This window comes from Macrobrachium nipponense, chromosome 27, assembly GCF_015104395.2.
Source record: "Macrobrachium nipponense isolate FS-2020 chromosome 27, ASM1510439v2, whole genome shotgun sequence".
Classification (NCBI taxonomy): Eukaryota; Metazoa; Arthropoda; class Malacostraca; order Decapoda; family Palaemonidae; genus Macrobrachium; species Macrobrachium nipponense.
Genome location: NC_087216.1, coordinates 73,190,059 through 73,208,940, shown reverse-complemented (window position 1 = coordinate 73,208,940; position 18,882 = coordinate 73,190,059). Strand labels below are relative to the sequence as shown.

At 33.4% G+C, this 18,882-nt stretch overlaps 1 protein-coding gene across 1 annotated transcript; it reads left to right on the top strand.

The window, feature by feature from the left end:
- The first annotated feature begins 312 nt into the window (after window positions 1-312).
- On the top strand, window positions 313-17,530 carry LOC135201091 (uncharacterized). Its single transcript, XM_064229980.1, has 5 exons — window positions 313-383; window positions 8,829-8,913; window positions 13,293-13,410; window positions 13,955-13,981; window positions 16,219-17,530. The coding sequence occupies exons 2-5, from the start codon at window positions 8,863-8,865 to the stop codon at window positions 16,329-16,331; spliced, it is 309 nt and encodes a 102-aa protein (XP_064086050.1). The 5' UTR covers window positions 313-383; window positions 8,829-8,862; the 3' UTR covers window positions 16,332-17,530.
- Window positions 17,531-18,882: the final 1,352 nt, after the last annotated feature.

Sequence of the window (18,882 nt, the reverse complement as noted above, 5' to 3'; positions counted from 1 at the left end):
TTAAAAATACGGACAGACAGACAAAGCCAGATTTTCTGACAACTACATTTCCAGGATCCATAAAACTCCCTGGAAGGTTTCTTCCAGATTCAAACAGGAAGCGAAAGTTCCCTTGTTCCTCTCATGCTACCGAAGAGGAAATGTCATCTACGTCACTTCCATCATCATTGCATACTTAAATAACAACAGATAAAGTTCCTTCTGATCAAAAAGCCCTTCAGTGACATACTTAATCAATTGTGGCATATCTTATCACTCTGTCAAATGACATAGAGGTCGTCTGATGATAGAGTAATCTCTGATGATAACAAGAGACTGAGTATTTAGTTCAGCCTCCTCTTCAGTAACTCAAGAGCTCAGGACAGCATTCAATTGTTTCGAAGGTCTGTTTATTATATTTTCTATGCCAGTTTCGTTTTCAGAAGTAAATGGATAACGAAAGAATATTAGAGCTTTCTAGCTTCATGTTTTTATGTCCAAGTTTGGCCATGTGCACATATGCACCCTTTTAAGTGAATGATATTGACAGGAGATAGTTTTGGGCAAAAAAGTTAGATTTTATCTAGTTCCATGATTTGCGTTCAAGTTTGGCCACAGGTAGCTTTTCTGGAACGAAGTCAAGCATTACTTGAACTTACGACAGACTAGATTCTAGACCAAAATATACATTTCAAGAAACCAAATCAAGCATTACTATAACTTCTATAACGTACAACAAGAGTAGACTTTCTTTAGAAGCAGTGGTAAGGTCAGAAAGTGAAAAATCAGACCTCAAACCATTTTGAGAGAATGGGGATGTTCAAATACTTCGTCAAGTTGTATTGAGTGCAAATGATTTGTGAATAAGTTTTAATGAGTGTAAATGATTTTTGATTAATTATAGTGAAAGGTTCATAAAGCCAAAAATTTTCTCTTGATTTCTGAAAGATGTGGATTATTATCAGAAGAATGCTGGTATGTAGATACCGTACAGTAGAAATGTAAGTTAAATACGCTTTATAAAAGGGAGAGTACTTATATTTGAAGGGCAAATCCTAATATCTCAGAAATTAATAGAAAACCCTAAATAATAAAGTTGTAAAAACAAACCCAATTTTAATATTTTACACAAATGGCAGAATTCCTCGGATTAACCACTGAATTATTGTAATCTTTAAATAAATTATATTCTTGAGATCAATACTGTTAGATAAGACCTATTATCTTTCATATTACCACAAAAATAGCATACACGACTGACAGAAGTAATAGCCATCTAAATAAACAGAGAGAGAGAGAGAGAGAGAGAGAGAGAGAGAGAGAGAGAGAGAGAGAGAGAGAGAGAGATCTTTCGATTATATCTTCAAAGCCAAAATCAGGAAATTCATCTTGAAATCATCAGTTAATACGTACATCAATATTTTCCTAAATAGTAACTCGTAAAACGACCAAAAGAGTTCAGCTAATTTTGATCGTTATAGAAATCCAACTGAAGATCATCTCATGATCTAATCTAACATGACGAGCTACGTAATTTGTTTTCACAGAAGTTATGTAACTGATATTCTATTTCATTTTCATTGTGTCCACTACTAAAGCAATTTCTGTTTGTCTTGATCATTTTTTTCGAGACGAGAGATCTCACCGCAGTGTACTATTGATGATTTTAAATAATTCTCTCAGTGCAGAGAGAGAATGACTTTAGTCCAATGCCGATAAGGCGTCATGTGATTTGAGATTACGTGGATCCCGTGACTTAAGTTCGGGGGAGGGCAGGTTTTGGACTTAATTACATTTTAAAACTCAATTATTATTATTCTTATTATTATTATTATTTGGAAAGAAGTCCACATTAGGGTAAGTGTGTGCGTAAAATATATATATATATATATATATATATATATATATATATATATATATATATATATATATATAATGTGTGGTTGCGTGTGTGTGTATGTGCGTGCGTGTGTGTGTGTGTATGAGAATAGGTTCTCGAGAGCTCTCGCTTTTTATAGGTTTTCAAATATGTATACATATACATGTACATACATACATACATAAACCAGATATTTATGTAATATATATATATATATATATATATATATATATATATATACATATACACATACACAATACATATATTATATATACACACATATATTACATGACACAAAATCTTTTTTTTGTTTCACCTAAACAAAGTTTCACGTACACTAGATATAAATCAAACACCGGAACTAGATATACATCATAAATCAAAATTGCCAAACGTTTAAATTTCCGTGTCGTTAGACCAGCAAGACCTTTGAAATTTTCGATTGAAAAATAATTTCCTCATAAAATGAAAGAGGGGAAATATTGACATCTTAGAAAGAAAGTGAGAGATCCCAAACATGAATTCAATTCATTTACGAACTAAGCTTTTTTTGTACATATTCCAAGATTGTTTTTGAGATTCCCACCTTGGAATGTGGACATTCCAAACTCAACAAAGTAAGAAACTAAAGGAATATACAGACTTTAGTTAAGTCAAAGGCCAAGCGCTGGGACCTATTTACATATGATGAAGTCATTCAGCGCTGAAACGGAAATTGAGAGTAGAGAGGTTTGAAAAGGTGTAGCATATACAGACATAGACATACATACGTATACATATATTATTTATGTATACAGGCAGTCCCCGGGTTACGACGGGTTCGGGTTACGACGTTCTGAGGTTAAGGCGCTTCTCAATTATATTCATCAGACATTATTTCCAGGGTTACGACGCCTACAACACTCATCTGGCAGATGAAATATGACACCAAAAATGCAATATAATCAATATTTGAAGTTTTTTTTGATGAAAAATGCAATAAGAATGCACCAAAAGCATTAACAGTAAGGTTTTCTTAGGATTTTTTATGATGTTCCGGCTTACGACGATTTTCGGCTTACGACGCGTCTCAAGAACGGAACCCCCGTTGTAACCCGGGGACTGCCTTGTATATATATATAAATAATAATATATATATATATATAGATATATATATATATATATATATATATATGTATATATATATATAATAATTAAGTATATATATTATATATATATATATATAAATATGTATATGTATATATGCTATATATATATATACAATATATGTCTGTATATATATAGATATATCTATATATATATATATATATATATGTATATATACTATTATTAGTATATATAGTAATATATATACTAATAATCTCTTATAATATATTCTATATATCATATCTGTATCTATACTAATATCTTATATTTAGTCTACTATTCTACTCTATATATCTATCTCTATCTATATATGTAATATCTCTATATATATACCTATAATATACACATATATATAATATATATATATGTACGTATGTATACATATATATATACATATATACATATATATATATATATATATATAATATGATTGTAGATACGTTATGTGATACATGTATATATATATATATATATATATATATATATATATATATACATATCTATATATATATATATATATATATATATATATATATATATACTATATATATATTATATATATATATATACTATATATATATATATATATAGTATGATATATATACATAATATATATATATTATATATATATATAGTATATATATACTATATATATACTATATATATAGATATATATATGATATCTATATATACTATATATATATATATATATAGCATATATATACTATATATAGTATATATATACTATATATATATATATATATATATATATATATATATATATATATATATATATATATATAGTATATATACTATATATATATATATATATATAGTTACTATATATATATATATATAGATATATATATATATATATATATATATGTATATGTATATATACTATATATATACTATATATACACATATATAAATATATGATATATGTACGTATGTATAGTATATATATACATATATATCAAATAGTATGATATATATATATATATATATATCATATGATGATATGTATGTATATATATATATATATATATATATATATATGATGATATATGTATGTATGTATACATATATATATATATATATATATATATATATATATATATATATATATACACACACATATTATATATATATGATATATGTATGTATATATTATATATATATATATATATATATATATATATATTATATATATATATATAATATATATATATATACACAAAATATTCCCTTTCCTCCCAAGTCTCTGGAAATAAAAAAAATTTTAATAAATTAAAATAATATCGTTAATATTAAAACATTGGGGGTAACTGGCATCTCTTAACGCTTTAGTTGCCAGTTACCACTTGTCTGACCAACTGCAGCACGTAGATAAAACCGAACATAAATTACTTTAAATGGTTTACCTAAACTAGGATAGTTGTATGACTAAAAGATAATTCAACTTATATTTAAAAATCCTTTTCAAGTCGTTTAATTACCGATAGAATTATACGGCGTAAGAAATCAATAATATCTCATTATTGAATTTTTAGTGTTCTGTCCGTCCGCACTTTTTGTCTGGCCGCCCTCAGATCTTAAAAACTACTGAGGCCAAAGGGCTGCAAGTTGTTATTTTGATAATCCAACCTCCAATCATCAAACGTACTAAATTGCAGCCCTCTAGCCTCAGTAGTTTTTATTTTATTTAAGGGTAAAGTTAGCCATAATTGTGCGTTTGGCAAAGATATAGGCCAAGAAACTACTGGAAAGTAAGTACATCAAACTGTGTGAATTGTTTACAAAGATCAGATCAGGTTCTATCTGATAAGTTATCTTCGTAATGCATAGGAGATAATCAATGGAATAGATAATTATTATTATCGTTATTATTAGTATAATAATCTAATCGAACGGGGCAAAAATCCATGAACATTTACTGAACAAAATATCGCTATATGAAAAAAACGAAAAGTTAAGTGAGGCGTCAATATTCTAAACACACACACATATATAAATAAAGTTTTTTTGCAACGAAGGAAAAAATGAAAAAGCGAGTTAGCCGATTACTTTCGGTCCTATTCGGACTCTTTACTGAGGCATACTGATTTTACAAAGAACACCATAGTCAAAAGAAGGCTTAATATACAAACTGACACTACCAGATTAGCCATAAGGGCGATTTTCACTCTACAGAGAGGAGGAGGAGTCATAGGCTAGCCACACCTTGAAGGATACCCGCAGTAAACAAGTGATTCTTCCAGAAAAACAGTACATTTTGAAAACAACACGGGAGCATATACAATTTAATATCATGAATTTTTACACAAATTTTCCCAACAAAAATTATTATTATTGAAAAGACGAAAGAAAATATAAATATATACATATCGAGCAAGAGAAAGAGGGAGAGAGAATATCGAACCAGAGAGAGAGAGAGAGTGAGAGAGAGAAAGAGAGAGAACGAGAGAGAGAGAGAGAGAGAGAGAGAGAGAGAGAGAGAGAGAGAATTAATAACTATATACATGTGGGACTAATTTATTAGTTGTTCATTTATTTTGAGGTCCTTCATAAACATCTTACAAATATATGGGTCCAAATGGTACATTCCCAGACTAAGATTTAGGTTGTTTTTATTAGTGATTTGTATAATTGCCGATTCCAGTAAATTTCTTGAAACATAATCATTAGATCTAGTAATTACCGAGGTATCACCCCAATTAATACAATGAGATTTTTCACTCAGATGGATAAACAGTGCATTTGAAGTCTTGGCTGTTCTAACTGAATACATATGCTGCTTAATCCGAACACATAAATTTTTACTAGACTGACCAACGTAAAACGATGGGCAATCCTTACAAGGAATTTTGTAAATGATGTTATTTGTTACGGGACTATTCTTAATTAGCATATCTTTAATGGTATTGTTATAAGAGAACACTACATTAACATTAAACGATTTAAATATTGATTTTATGGTTTCAAATCCACGAAAATAAGGTAAGCTAAGTACATTTTTAGGCATTTCTTTTTCATTAATAGCAACATTATAAAACTTTTTATGAGCTTTTTCATGAACATAAATCAATTAAATGAGGTGGGTAGCAGAGATCGTTTCCTATCTTTTTTATGTATTCTATTTCTTGGTCCAGGTATTGTGGACTCGTGATACGCAAAGCGCATAGGAACATAGAAGAAAAAATTGAAATTTTAATATGAAGATGGTGGCCAGAATAAAAATGTACATATTTTAAATTATTTGTGGGTTTTCTATAAATACTGAATTTGCATTGGAAAGATTCTCTATATATTAATACATCTAGGAAAGGGATGACATTGTCATTTTCAATTTCAACAGTGAATTTTATGGATGGCATTAAATTATTCAATTTAGACAGTAAATCATTTACATCGATACCACCAGGTAAGACTACTAAGATATCATCGACATATCGGTACCATTTTAAGGGGATAAGTGTGATATTCGGGAGGTGTTGTCTCTCAAAAAATTCCATATATAAGTTTGAAAGGAGGGGTGATAAAGGGTTACCCATGGCCAGACTTCAAATACACTGTTTATCCATCTGAGTGAAAAATCTCATTGTATTAATTGGGGTGATACCTCGGTAATTGCCAGATCTAATGATTATGTTTCAAGAAATTTACTGGAATCGGCAATTATACAAATCACTAATAAAAACAACCTAAATCTTAGTCTGGGAATGTACCATTTGGACCCATATATTTGTAAGATGTTTATGAAGGACCTCAAAATAAATGAACAACTAATAAATTAGTCCCACATGTATATAGTTATTAATCTCTCTCTCTCTCTCTCTCTCTCTCTCTCTCTGGTTCGATATTCTCTCTCCCTCTTTCTCTTGCTCGATATATATATATTTATATTTTCTTTCGTCTTTTCAATAATAATAATTTTTGTTGGGAAAATTTGTGTAAAAATTCATGATATTAAATTGTATATGCTCCCATGTTGTTTTCAAAATATACTGTTTTTCTGGAAGAATCACTTGTTTACTGCGGGTATCCTTCAAGGTGTGGCTAGCCTATGACTCCTCCTCCTCTCTGTAGTTGGAGTTGGAAAATCGCCCTTATGGCTAATCTGGTAGTGTCAGTTTGTATATTAAGCCTTCTTTTGACTATGGTGTTCTTTGTAAAATCAGTATGCCTCAGTAAAGGGTCCGAATAGGACCGAAAGTACTCGGCTAACTCGCTTTTTCATTTTTTCCTTCGTGGCAAAAAAAACCTTTATCTATACATAGCATCACGTTTTATATACTTCGTGATCAAGTTATTCACACACACACACACACACATATATATATATATATATATATATATATATATATATATATATATATATATATAATATATACATAGCGAATACAACAGGAAAATGATAGTCAGAAATCCAAGCGCTTTCGTCTTTACTAAGACATTGTCAAGGAACGAATGAAATACAATTGGAGAGAAAGGTCTCAGGTACACAACAAGATCAAGAATACCAGATGGTCAATTGTCAAAAGGGTAAAAATTAAAGAGATAATCCAAGGATTATCGGATATCACACGGTCACAAACCTAAACATAGATTTAACCCTAACCGTAGCTACAAAGTATCCGTACAGTCCAAAACATGAAAAACTGAATATATTAATTTTGTTGCTTACATTGACCGTGTAATATCTGATAATCCTGGATTATCTCTTTAATTTTTACCCTTTTGACAATTGACCATCTGGTATTCTTGATCTTGTTGTGTACCTGAGACCTTTCTCTCCAATTGTATTTTATTCGTTCCTTGACAATGTCTTAGTAAAGACGAAAGCGCTTTGATTTCTGACTATCATTTTCCTGTGGTATTTGCTTATTTAATGAAGTCACATGCATCTACTGTGAGTTTTTAAGCATATATATATATATATATATATATATATATATATATATATATATATATATATATATATATATATATATATATATCAGCTTGTATTCCACATAGGAAAAATGAAAATAGTTTATCTCAGAAGATGCCCAACAGTTTCGTCCTCCAATGGACCTCTTCTTGGATCGTTTATTAAGGAAAGAGATAAAGACTGCCTTTCTTGGCTACATACATTGTAAAAATTTATCTCTTTCCTTATAAACGCTCCAAGAAAAGGTCCATCGGAGGACGAAACTGTTGGGCATTTTCTGAGATAAACTATTTTCATTTTCCAATATGGAATACAACTCAATTACCATATCTTCGTGCCTAAGAAAATTACCAGTACTACACACACACACACACACACACACACACACACACACACACACACACACACACACAACACACACATATATATATATATATATATATATATATATATATATATATATATATATATATATATATATATATATATATATATATAGATATATATATATATATATATATATTTATGTAATATATAGTATATATATATATATATATATATATATATATATATATATATATATATATATATATATAATATATATATATATATATACATATATAAAAATATATGTAATATATATATATATATATATATATATATATATATATATATATATATATATGCTACATAAATATATATATATATACATAACGTACATGAATGCAAGTACCTTATCTTGCATTTCTAGAAAAATAACGTTGCATATATGTAGTATGTATATGTATCTCACACTATCCCTGCCATTCTATCAACGGTTTTACTTAGGCGTTGATTAAACTAAAAAAGAAAAAAAAATCTTTGCCTAATTCCCTTCCCCCCTTTTCACAGGTGTCAGAAACACCTGTCAACTCCTTCGGCCAAAATGAAGCTGTTTGTCTTCGCTCTGCTAATTCTGGCAAGTGCTGCCTCTATGGTGAGTGTGTGAACTGTTGTTTTTCCTGTTGCTAAATCTTTATAATCAATGTTTGCATTGGAGGAAAATATCTGCAATCATGCATGTGTACAAATATATCTATCCCAAAAGACACAAGAGTATACAAAATCCTTCGCCTCGATTGTGACCGATCGTACATAGGTTTTACAGGTAAATCACTCTCCCCAGAGATTACTAAAGCATAAAAATTCAGCTAAGTACGGCGAACAGACCTCAGCATGATTTTTATCCACGTAAATAACCATAATCATGGAATGAACTGGAATTTGTCACTCATAGTTTATAGCAGCAATTGTCCGTTCATAAGCCAGATGGTAGAATCAGCTTTGATTAAACAAAGAAACAAGACGAACCTCTCAAAAGGAGCTTGGGACTCAGATGTAATAGATAAAATCTTCCTCTAACCAGTGATAAGGCGAAATTGTCAACTGGAGTGACGTAACGTCTGACCTCTGTATCGCTTGGTATAAATACTGCTTTTCCGTAACTCTTATCTCATTCCTTCTCTGCCTGACAAGGGAGACAGTTGTTCTCCGTAATACAGCATTAACCTTCTCCAATTTGGTGTTTTTATGGGATCCTTTTGATTAGATCTAGATATAAATATATTGAGCTTTATTTCTAAATATATTTGTAGTGACATAACTGCGGATTGGTTTCTCCACTTTAAAGACTCGTGGTGCTATGATAATTTTTCTTATTTTCTTTGCTGTTTTTATTATCAAAGTAACAAAAAAGATGAATGCTACTGTTATGACTGTTGTTTATGTTTCTGGTTTTCTGGCTGCCAAACTAATATTAACTAGCTGACCTACCCAGCACTGCTCGGGAAAACTGTGAATGAGAGGCTATGGGTAGGGGGCAGGAAGAGGGAAGGGGAAGTGGATGGAAGAGGGTGGGGAAGGGGAGGGAGAAAGGAGAAAGGAAGGTTAAGAGGGAAAGGGGTAGGGGGTGGAAAAAGAAGGGCAGAGGGATGGTTAGGTGGAACTGAGAGCAGGAGAGGGATAGGAGGGTGATGGGAAGATGGAGGGGGAGGGAAGGGGAAGGGGCAATTACATTTCTGTATTAGAAGAGAAAAATCATCTCTGCTGAACATAAGCCTGTCCCCCTTTCAACAACAGTCAGACCTTTTATGGATCGTGTGAAATAAACTGCACAGTGAAGCAGAGGAGAATCGTGCAAGGATCTGTCTTCATCAAACTGCACAAATTCGCAATGGATTCAGTATACATGAATGTACTGCTAACTCACTGCTGTAGTATACTTCAGAAACTCCCCCTAGCCCGTCATTCACAATTTTCCTGGGTAGTGCCGGGTAGGTCAGCTAGTATATATAAGGCTATAAACCACCCTTGATCAAAGCCCTATTCAATAGTTTTTTTTTTCAGTTTAAATCCATCAAGCCGTTTAGCCATGATTGAATGACAGACATACAGACGGACATAACGCCTATTATAGTATTATTATTATAGCTGACCTACCCAGCGCTGCCTGGGGTGACTCTGAATGGCAACCGATAAATTCTCTCTCTCTCTCCAACCTTCTCTCTTTCTTCTCCCTAACACCCCCTCTACTCTCCCTCTCTCACTTCCTCTCCCTCTCAGTCTCTCTCTGTCACACCCTGCCCAACCCTGACCCCCTTTGATGCCACTGATATCTTACTCCAACAGTATTCAATAGTAAGTCATATTTAGTACGTATACTGATAATCAAATGTCTTATTATTTGCTATGTATACCGGAAAGTAGGTATGATAAATTCGTAATGTCATTAAGTTTACGGGCTGAACCAGCCCTGTTTCGGGGAGGACACCCGGCCCCCTCTGGCGCCTTTGGTGCCTTTAGTTGCTTGAAACCCCAATATAAACCAAGTTTTATGCCCAGCAGACCAGCTGTTTGGCCATGATTGAATGACAGACAGATGGACAGACATAACGCCCATTATAGTAAGATAATATTATCATTATTATTGTGTAATAAAAAATCCAGTTATATAATGAATTGCATTACTACATAACGGATGTATTTATATTTTACTTGGGAATAAAATTATATAATTGTGGGTTTTTATTACACAACTTTCTCACAAAATTATCAATATTTTAGCATTATTATTATTATTATTATTATCATAAACAAATTAACGAACCAGTATGAATATGCATGAATATGGAAAAATTAAGAATTGGATAGAAAATTCCAGGCAGCATTAGATAAGCGAGACAACCTCCATTAACTATCCAAAATTCCTTACCTACCTTGGCTGAAGGAACATCAAAATAACCTATTTGTTTGAGAATTTCATCATTATCGACTCCGGCGCTATGTGTAATCCCAACATACATAAATATATACATAGTGTATATACACACACACACACACATATATAAATATATATATATATATATATATATATATATATATATATATACAAACACACAAAAGGCTCATCATTAGCTTGTTTAACACGCCACAAATTAATCACTATTCTGGGTATCAATTCTGAACAATGCCCTCTTTCCACCAACCTATTTTAATCTACTCAACAAACCATTTTAAGACACCCTGACCCTTCCTTTCACCTATGCTAACCTTTTCTGTGTATCCCACAATTCCCGTTTTGCCAGTTCTTCTTACAACTACCATTCTCATTCAGGTTCCACACTTCACTTCCATAAAGGCGAGTTAGCCCAACAATCTCTCTATGTTTTCCCAACTTCAAGTCTCTTCACCATCTGTTAACCATATCTTACTTCCTTTCTTGTTTCAACTTTCCTGTGACATTACTCTCCTGTCATTATAAAATCATCTGTTACAGCTGTACCAAAGAAACTGAACTAATTCAACCACTTACATTCCTTCAAAATCAATACATACTATGTCACCATCAATCCAGCTCTTCTAGTTCTTAGTTTAACCAGACCACTGAGCTGATTAACAGCTTTCCATGGGATGGCCCGAAGGAGTCGATTTTTATTTACCTGGCCAGGAACCAGTTGGTTACTTAGCAACGGGACCTACAGCTCATTGTAGGATCCGAACCACATTATATCGAGAAGTGAATTTCTAATCACCAGAAATACATTCCTCTGATTCTGCGCTGGCTGCAGCTGGGAGCAAACTCTGGCTATGAGATCGGTTGGCAAGAACGTAACCAACTTGTCTAGCAAGGAACTCTTTTTAAGTGTTTCTGTAGTGTCTCTTCAATATCCCAAGTCTATAAACATAAAAAATCCCCTTTCCATTCCTCTCTCATTTTGCACATACAGCTAGCACTTTTTTTTTTTTACTTCTCACTGCATTATATCCACTAGCAAATATATGTATACAGAAATTATGTATGAAAATTCGTAAAGTAACTAAGTCTACTGGCATAACCAGCCTCGTTTCACGGCGGAACCAGCTCCGTTTCAGGGAATCCCTTCTCACCCCCACCCCTTTCGAAGGCGGGAGGGTAAGCTAGGATGAAACCCCATTGTAAACCATCATAGGGGTCCCCACTATAACCCTGTCAAGTTTCATTCCCACCAGACCAACCGTTTGGCCGTGATTGAATGACAGACGGACGGACAGACATTACGCTCACTAAAGCAAGAAAAGGATTTTGAACAGCCTTAGAAACAACATACCACAGTCTCAGAATATTTTTACAACAAACCAGTCACTCTCTTACCGATATACACTACACGCACCTCCCATAAAAGCTTTTTAATTGTCCTGTACAATATATCTTCTGTTATCATTACTATTATTATTATCATTATTCGGAAGATGAAAACCTCTATTCATATGGAACAAGCCCACCAAAGGGGCCACTGGCTTGAAATTCAAGCTCCCAAAGAATATTAAGGTGTTCCTTCGCAGTAAGTAACAGAAGTTATAAATGGGAAATACAGAGATATGAGATCGGTTATTAGAAAAAAAATCTAATTAACAAATTAATAATACACAAATGTAAGTAGAATATCAGAATAAAAGTTGAACAGTATTAGGGTATACTGCTGCATCGCACCTTCCCTTGAACTTCTGAAGAAGTTCCAATTACATGACATCCTCAGTAGGGAGACTGGAACTCCAGAGAGTCCTCCAACGGTGTGAGGAATAAAGGACCTCTGGAAGTTCGACAGCGAGGCAGAATTTTTATTCCATATTGGTGCTTCTGCTAATCAGGGAATCTGGTCACTAGGAAAATGGGATCGGGGATGAAGATCTCTGTTAAAATACAACTTATGAAAAAGTGACAAACAAAAGACCTTCCATATTTCCTCACGATCAAGTTGATAAATTTCTTCGTGGCGTTTTGTAGGTCATTACGCAGCGAAAGCGGCTTTTTAAATTTTTCTTTCAATTTGTTCCCAGGTTCCTCCGCTGCGAGGAGCAGTTGAGAGTGTGAAGAGAGCTCACAATGACTACGAAGTGGACGTTAGTACACAGAGTACCTTCACGACTACAGATTCTAGTAACAGCACGGATGATGGTAAGTTCAAAAAAAGTTGACCTAGTGGTTTTCAACCATATGTCAGAATGGCATTACCCCCACTCAAACCCAACGCCCCCTTTCAAAAATTGTCTGCCTCAAAAGGTGCATTTCAAATATGCTGCAAAAAATACTAACACAGACACACCAGCTAGCGGGAGAGAAAGCCCAGGATGGCCTCTCAGTTTGAGCGGACCGATGCACACTGAGGTTTGTGTGGTTCCAGAACCGGTTTGGGCCTGCCAATCTGTGGTTACTGTACCGCCACCCCACCCCCAAACACTGAAATCCTCCATTGTTGAGAATCACTGGGCTAGAAGTTTCTTTCGATTCAGAATGATAAATCATTGATATGGTTTCAAAAATATAAACAGTAATTTTTCCTGAATACTTTCGACTTTCTCCTCCAGAGATTTTTTGAAACAAGTGTTTTATTTCGTTTATAAAGTTCATACATAGTCTATTCCTTGCCCTGTGAAGAGTGCGAGATTTCTTTTATAACAATATATGTTCTTTATTGCAATTCCTTTTTTATATATTTCAGGAATCACCACTCCCGAACCACCAGCAGGTATGACTTAATCTTTCTATCATATACAAGCAAAAGTACTTCTGAAAAACATTATCAGGAGCTGTACATTAATTATTTGTTTATTTATACTGATTTATTATTTATCTTTATACTTATCATAACTGATTTTCTTATCAATTATAATTATTCAGCCTTATGAACTTTTCATTTTTTATGATAATATGATATGATCTCCCTCTTCATATAATTATGATCATATCCTTATCGATTTTCCTTCTTCATATTCTGAAATATTTTTTTTTATAATATAAATTTTTTCATTTCCTAAATTCTTCCGTTCTTGTGATATTTGTTTTCCTAATTTAGAAAAATGAATGCAATAATTCTCACACATTCATATCATTCTGTCCGCACTTTATTCTGTCCACAATTTTTGACTGCATTTTTCTGTTCACACTTTTTTGTGTCCGCACTTTTACTGTACGCCCCTTTTTCTGTCCGCACTTTATACTGCCCTCACTTTTTCCGTCCGCACTTTTCTGTCCGCACTTTTTCCTTCTGCACTTTTTTCGGTCCGCACTTTATTCTGCCCTCACTTTTTCCTTCCGCAGTTTTTCTTTCCGCACTTTTTTCTGTCTACACTTTTTCCTTCTGCAGTTTTTTCGTCCGCACTTTATATTGTCCGCACTTTTTTCTGTCCACACTTTATTCTGTCTACACTTTTTCTGTCCGCACTTTTTTTGTCTGCACTTTTTCTGTCCGCGCTGTATTCTGTCCACACTTTTACCGTCAGCACTTTTTTCTGTCCACACTTTTTTTTGTCAGTACATTTCTCTGTACACAATTTTTCTGTACATAATTTTTCTGTACATAATTTTTCTGTCCGCACTTTTTTCTGTCAACACATTTTTCTGTCCACTGAGGCTAGAGGGCTACAAATTGGTATGTTGATCATCCACCCTCCAATCAACAAACGTACCAAATTGCAGCCCTCTAGCCTCAGTAGTTTTCATTTTATTTAAGGTTAAAGTCAGCCATAATCGCGTGTCTGGCAAAGATACATGCCAGGCAACCACCGGGCCGTGGTTCAAAGTTTCATGGGCCGCGGCTCATACAGCATTATACCGAGACCACCGAAAGATAGAGATCTATTTTCGGAGGCCTCGATTATATGCTATACAGAAAAGTTGATTTGTTTACTTGTTTATATTACTGTGGTAATATCTTATTTACGTCTTTATTTTATCAGGATTCCCAATTTCAAACTTAAATGTCTTCTAATATTTCTTGTCCATTTAAGGATATTATGAACATTATTTTCCTTTATCGTGGTAATATTCTTCCCGTTCTCTTATTCTCACAATATTTTCTTCATTTTTTCTTCATTTTTCGTACTGTTTAGAAATTATTTGAAATGTCCAGTTTTTCAAGTATTATTCCCCTCGAGTCAATGAGACGATACCTAATTATGGTAATGTTTCCCCTTTACTTATGTTATTAATCTAATTTTTTTCCTTATCTGTACCAGTAAGTTAATGTATTCTAGTTTCACATCGTTGTAATAATATCTATTTTAATGTCAATAACCAATTTCGCGTCATTCATCTTCATAGTTTCGTTAAAATACTTTTCCTTGTTTGTATAATTTATACATAAAAATGTTCCATCCAGCGCTGCCATAACCATATGTTCCCTAATTTGTTTTATTTCCACAATATTCTCTTAATTATAACAAAATTACACTTTCCATCTATAGATCTATACATAAGCACTAAAAGTAGTAATATTCTTACTCAAATTTGTCACTGGAATATTGTTTTTCCCTTATATATATAAAACAGGAAATTCTCATTTCCCATTTTAATGTCTATATATAAAGACACGAAAGTCTCTCTACCCATTTCAATGTCTTCTGCTGCAAAAGTCAATGGTGGTCACTGGAATATCATTTTTCCCTTATAAATATAAAGACACGAAAATCTCATTTCCCATTTTAATGTCTTCAGAAGTCAATGGTGATCTCTGGGAATATCATTTTCCCTTTTATATATATAAAGGCACGAAATTCTCATTTCTCATTTCAATGTCTTCTGTTGCAGAAGTCAATGGTGGTCACTGGGAATATCATTTTCCCTTTTATATATAAAGACACGAAATTCTCATTTCCCATTTTAATGTCTTCAGAAATCAATGGTGGTCACTGGAATATAATTTTTTCCCTTTTAAATATAAAGACACGAAATTCTCATTTCCCATTTCAATGTCTTCTGTTGCAGAAATCAATGGTGGCATCATTGCTTCCATCGTCATCCTGATCATGGTGATCGCTCTCTTCGCCGGGGCTGGAACATACTTCATGAAGGAAGAATCCTTCGGCTGTTTCAGATAATCGACTTTTATTTCTCCTGTAACCCGTCCTGCAACATCTGCATTCTGACAACTATACTCTATATACTCCTGTGCCAGCTGTTCTTTTGCTGGTTTGTCTATATTTTCTGTAGTTTGATGCTGAAGGCTTCAGTGACAATTGCTTTCTATCTGCTCTGCTTCAGATATATTTCAGTCCAGGCTTCAGTGACCATTGTTTTGTACCTATTCTGAATCAGATATTACATATATTTCAGTCAAGGCTTCGGGTTTTGTATCTGTTCTCTTCAGACATATTTCAGTCAAGGGTTCAGTAACAAGTTTCTATATTTATTCAGCGTCAGATGTTATATTTCATTCGAGGTTTCAAGTATCATTTTTTTATGTATTCAGCATCAGTTATATTCCAGTCGGGGCTTCAGTAACAATTATTTTGTAACTGCTTTCAATCACATATATTTCAGTCGAGGCTTCAGTTTTGCATCTATTCCGCATCACATATATTACAGTCAAGGCTTCAGTGAAAATCATTTTGTAACTGGTTTCAATCACATATATTTCAGTCAAGGCTTCAGTAGCAATTATTTTTGTACCTATTCAGAATCAGACGTTATATTTCAGTCAAGGCTTCAGTAACAATTATTTTGTGTCTGCTCTGAATCATATATCATCTTCAGTCAAGGCTTCAGTAACAATTATTTTGTATCAGTTTACATCAGATATCATACTTCAGTCAAGGCTTCATTAACAATTATTTTGCATCCATCCTCTTCAGAAATATTCAAGTCAAGGCTTCAATAGCAGTTTTTGTGTATCTTCTCTCTTCGGATATATTTCAGTCAAGGCTTCAAGCAACAATTCTCTATATTTATTCAAACATCAGGTATTATATTTCAGTCGAAGCTTCAAGTAGCAAAGGTTTCGTAGCGATTCAGCATCAGATATAATATTCCTGTCGAGGCTACAGTTGCAAATATCCTGTGATCACGTCAGAGTATTATCTCGTAGCTCATTTGGAATAACTGGTTCAAAACTATTTTCAGTTAACTAAATCAATGTTTAATTTTTCTCTTCACAAGGAATAACTATCTTGGAGCCATCTTTAATCCCTGTATGAAGACGCCATTGTTATTATATTTATTCTGTAAATATTCTGTAACATTCCCTATCCACTGTTCTGTAAAGGGAATCCCATAAAGGAAATACAAAATTAAAAGCCTGCATGACAATTGAATCTACCTTTTGCAATCCCTGAGGATGTCGTGCAATTGGAACTTTTTGGGAAGATCAAGCGAAGACGAAATGCAAAACTACCATAAACCAGTCCTCTTTGTATCTTAATAATAATTTATTTGATTTTTTCTATTTATCTCTCCATTTATTTTTTTTACTTTTTGATAAGTGATTTTCTCTTCTTCATTCTGTGTTTCCCATTACCTCTGTTAATTCCTTCTAATGGACGCCTACATCCTTTGGAAACTTGAATTTCACGACAGTGGCCACTGTTGTGGGATTGTTCATAATAATAATAATAATAATAATACATAACACGAAAGGAAGGAGGGAGAGGACTACTAAGTATAGAGGACTGCGTCAACATCGAGAACAGAGCACTGGGGCAATATCTGAAAACCAGTGAAGACGAGTGGCTAAAGAGTGCATGGGAAGAAGGACTAATAAAAGTAGACGAAGACCCACAAATATACAGAGGACTGGCACAACAAACCAATGCACGAACAATACATGAGACAGACTAAAGAACTAGCCAGCGATGACACATGGCATTGGCTACAGAGGGGAGAGTTAAAGAAGGAAACTGAAGGAATGATAACAGCGGCACAAGATCAGGCCCTAAGAACCAGATATGTTCAAAGAACGATAGACGGAAATAACATCTCTCCCATATGTAGGAAGTGCAATACGAAAAATGAAACCAAAGACCACATAGCAAGCGAATGTCCGGCACTTGCACAGAACCAGTACAAAAAGAGGCATGATTCAGTGGCAAAAGCCCTCCACTGGAGCCTGTGCAAGAAACATCAGCTACCTTGCAGTAATAAGTGGTACGAGCACCAACCTGAGGGAGTGATAGAAAACGATCAGGCAAAGATCCTCTGGGACTATGGTATCAGAACGGATAGGGTGATACGTGCAAATGTAAGTGTTTACATAATAAAAATATGGAATGTTAGTCCATATATATAAAAGATTGCTTGCAGGAATGTGATCAGACTAGAGACGCTAAAGATGACGTATACAATAAAAGTAGGCTAAGATAACATGCCGTCACCTGTAGTCATTCAATTGTTTATAAAACATTAGTCCAGCTCCCTGCTTGAGACAACTACCCCGACCTATAATTCAAACGGCCTACGTGATCTGTAGCGTGTCTCATTTTGATTGTGTGTTCGTATGAAACTATGTCATTTGTATGTATGTTCATATGTTCGAACTACTGTCTGCTCCTTCATAACTTGTAACAGAGATGGTAGACAGAGAACAGAGTTAGCTATCGTCATTAGAAGACCTGTACCTCTTTACCTAAGCTTTTATCATGTAGAGGAATAGGATTA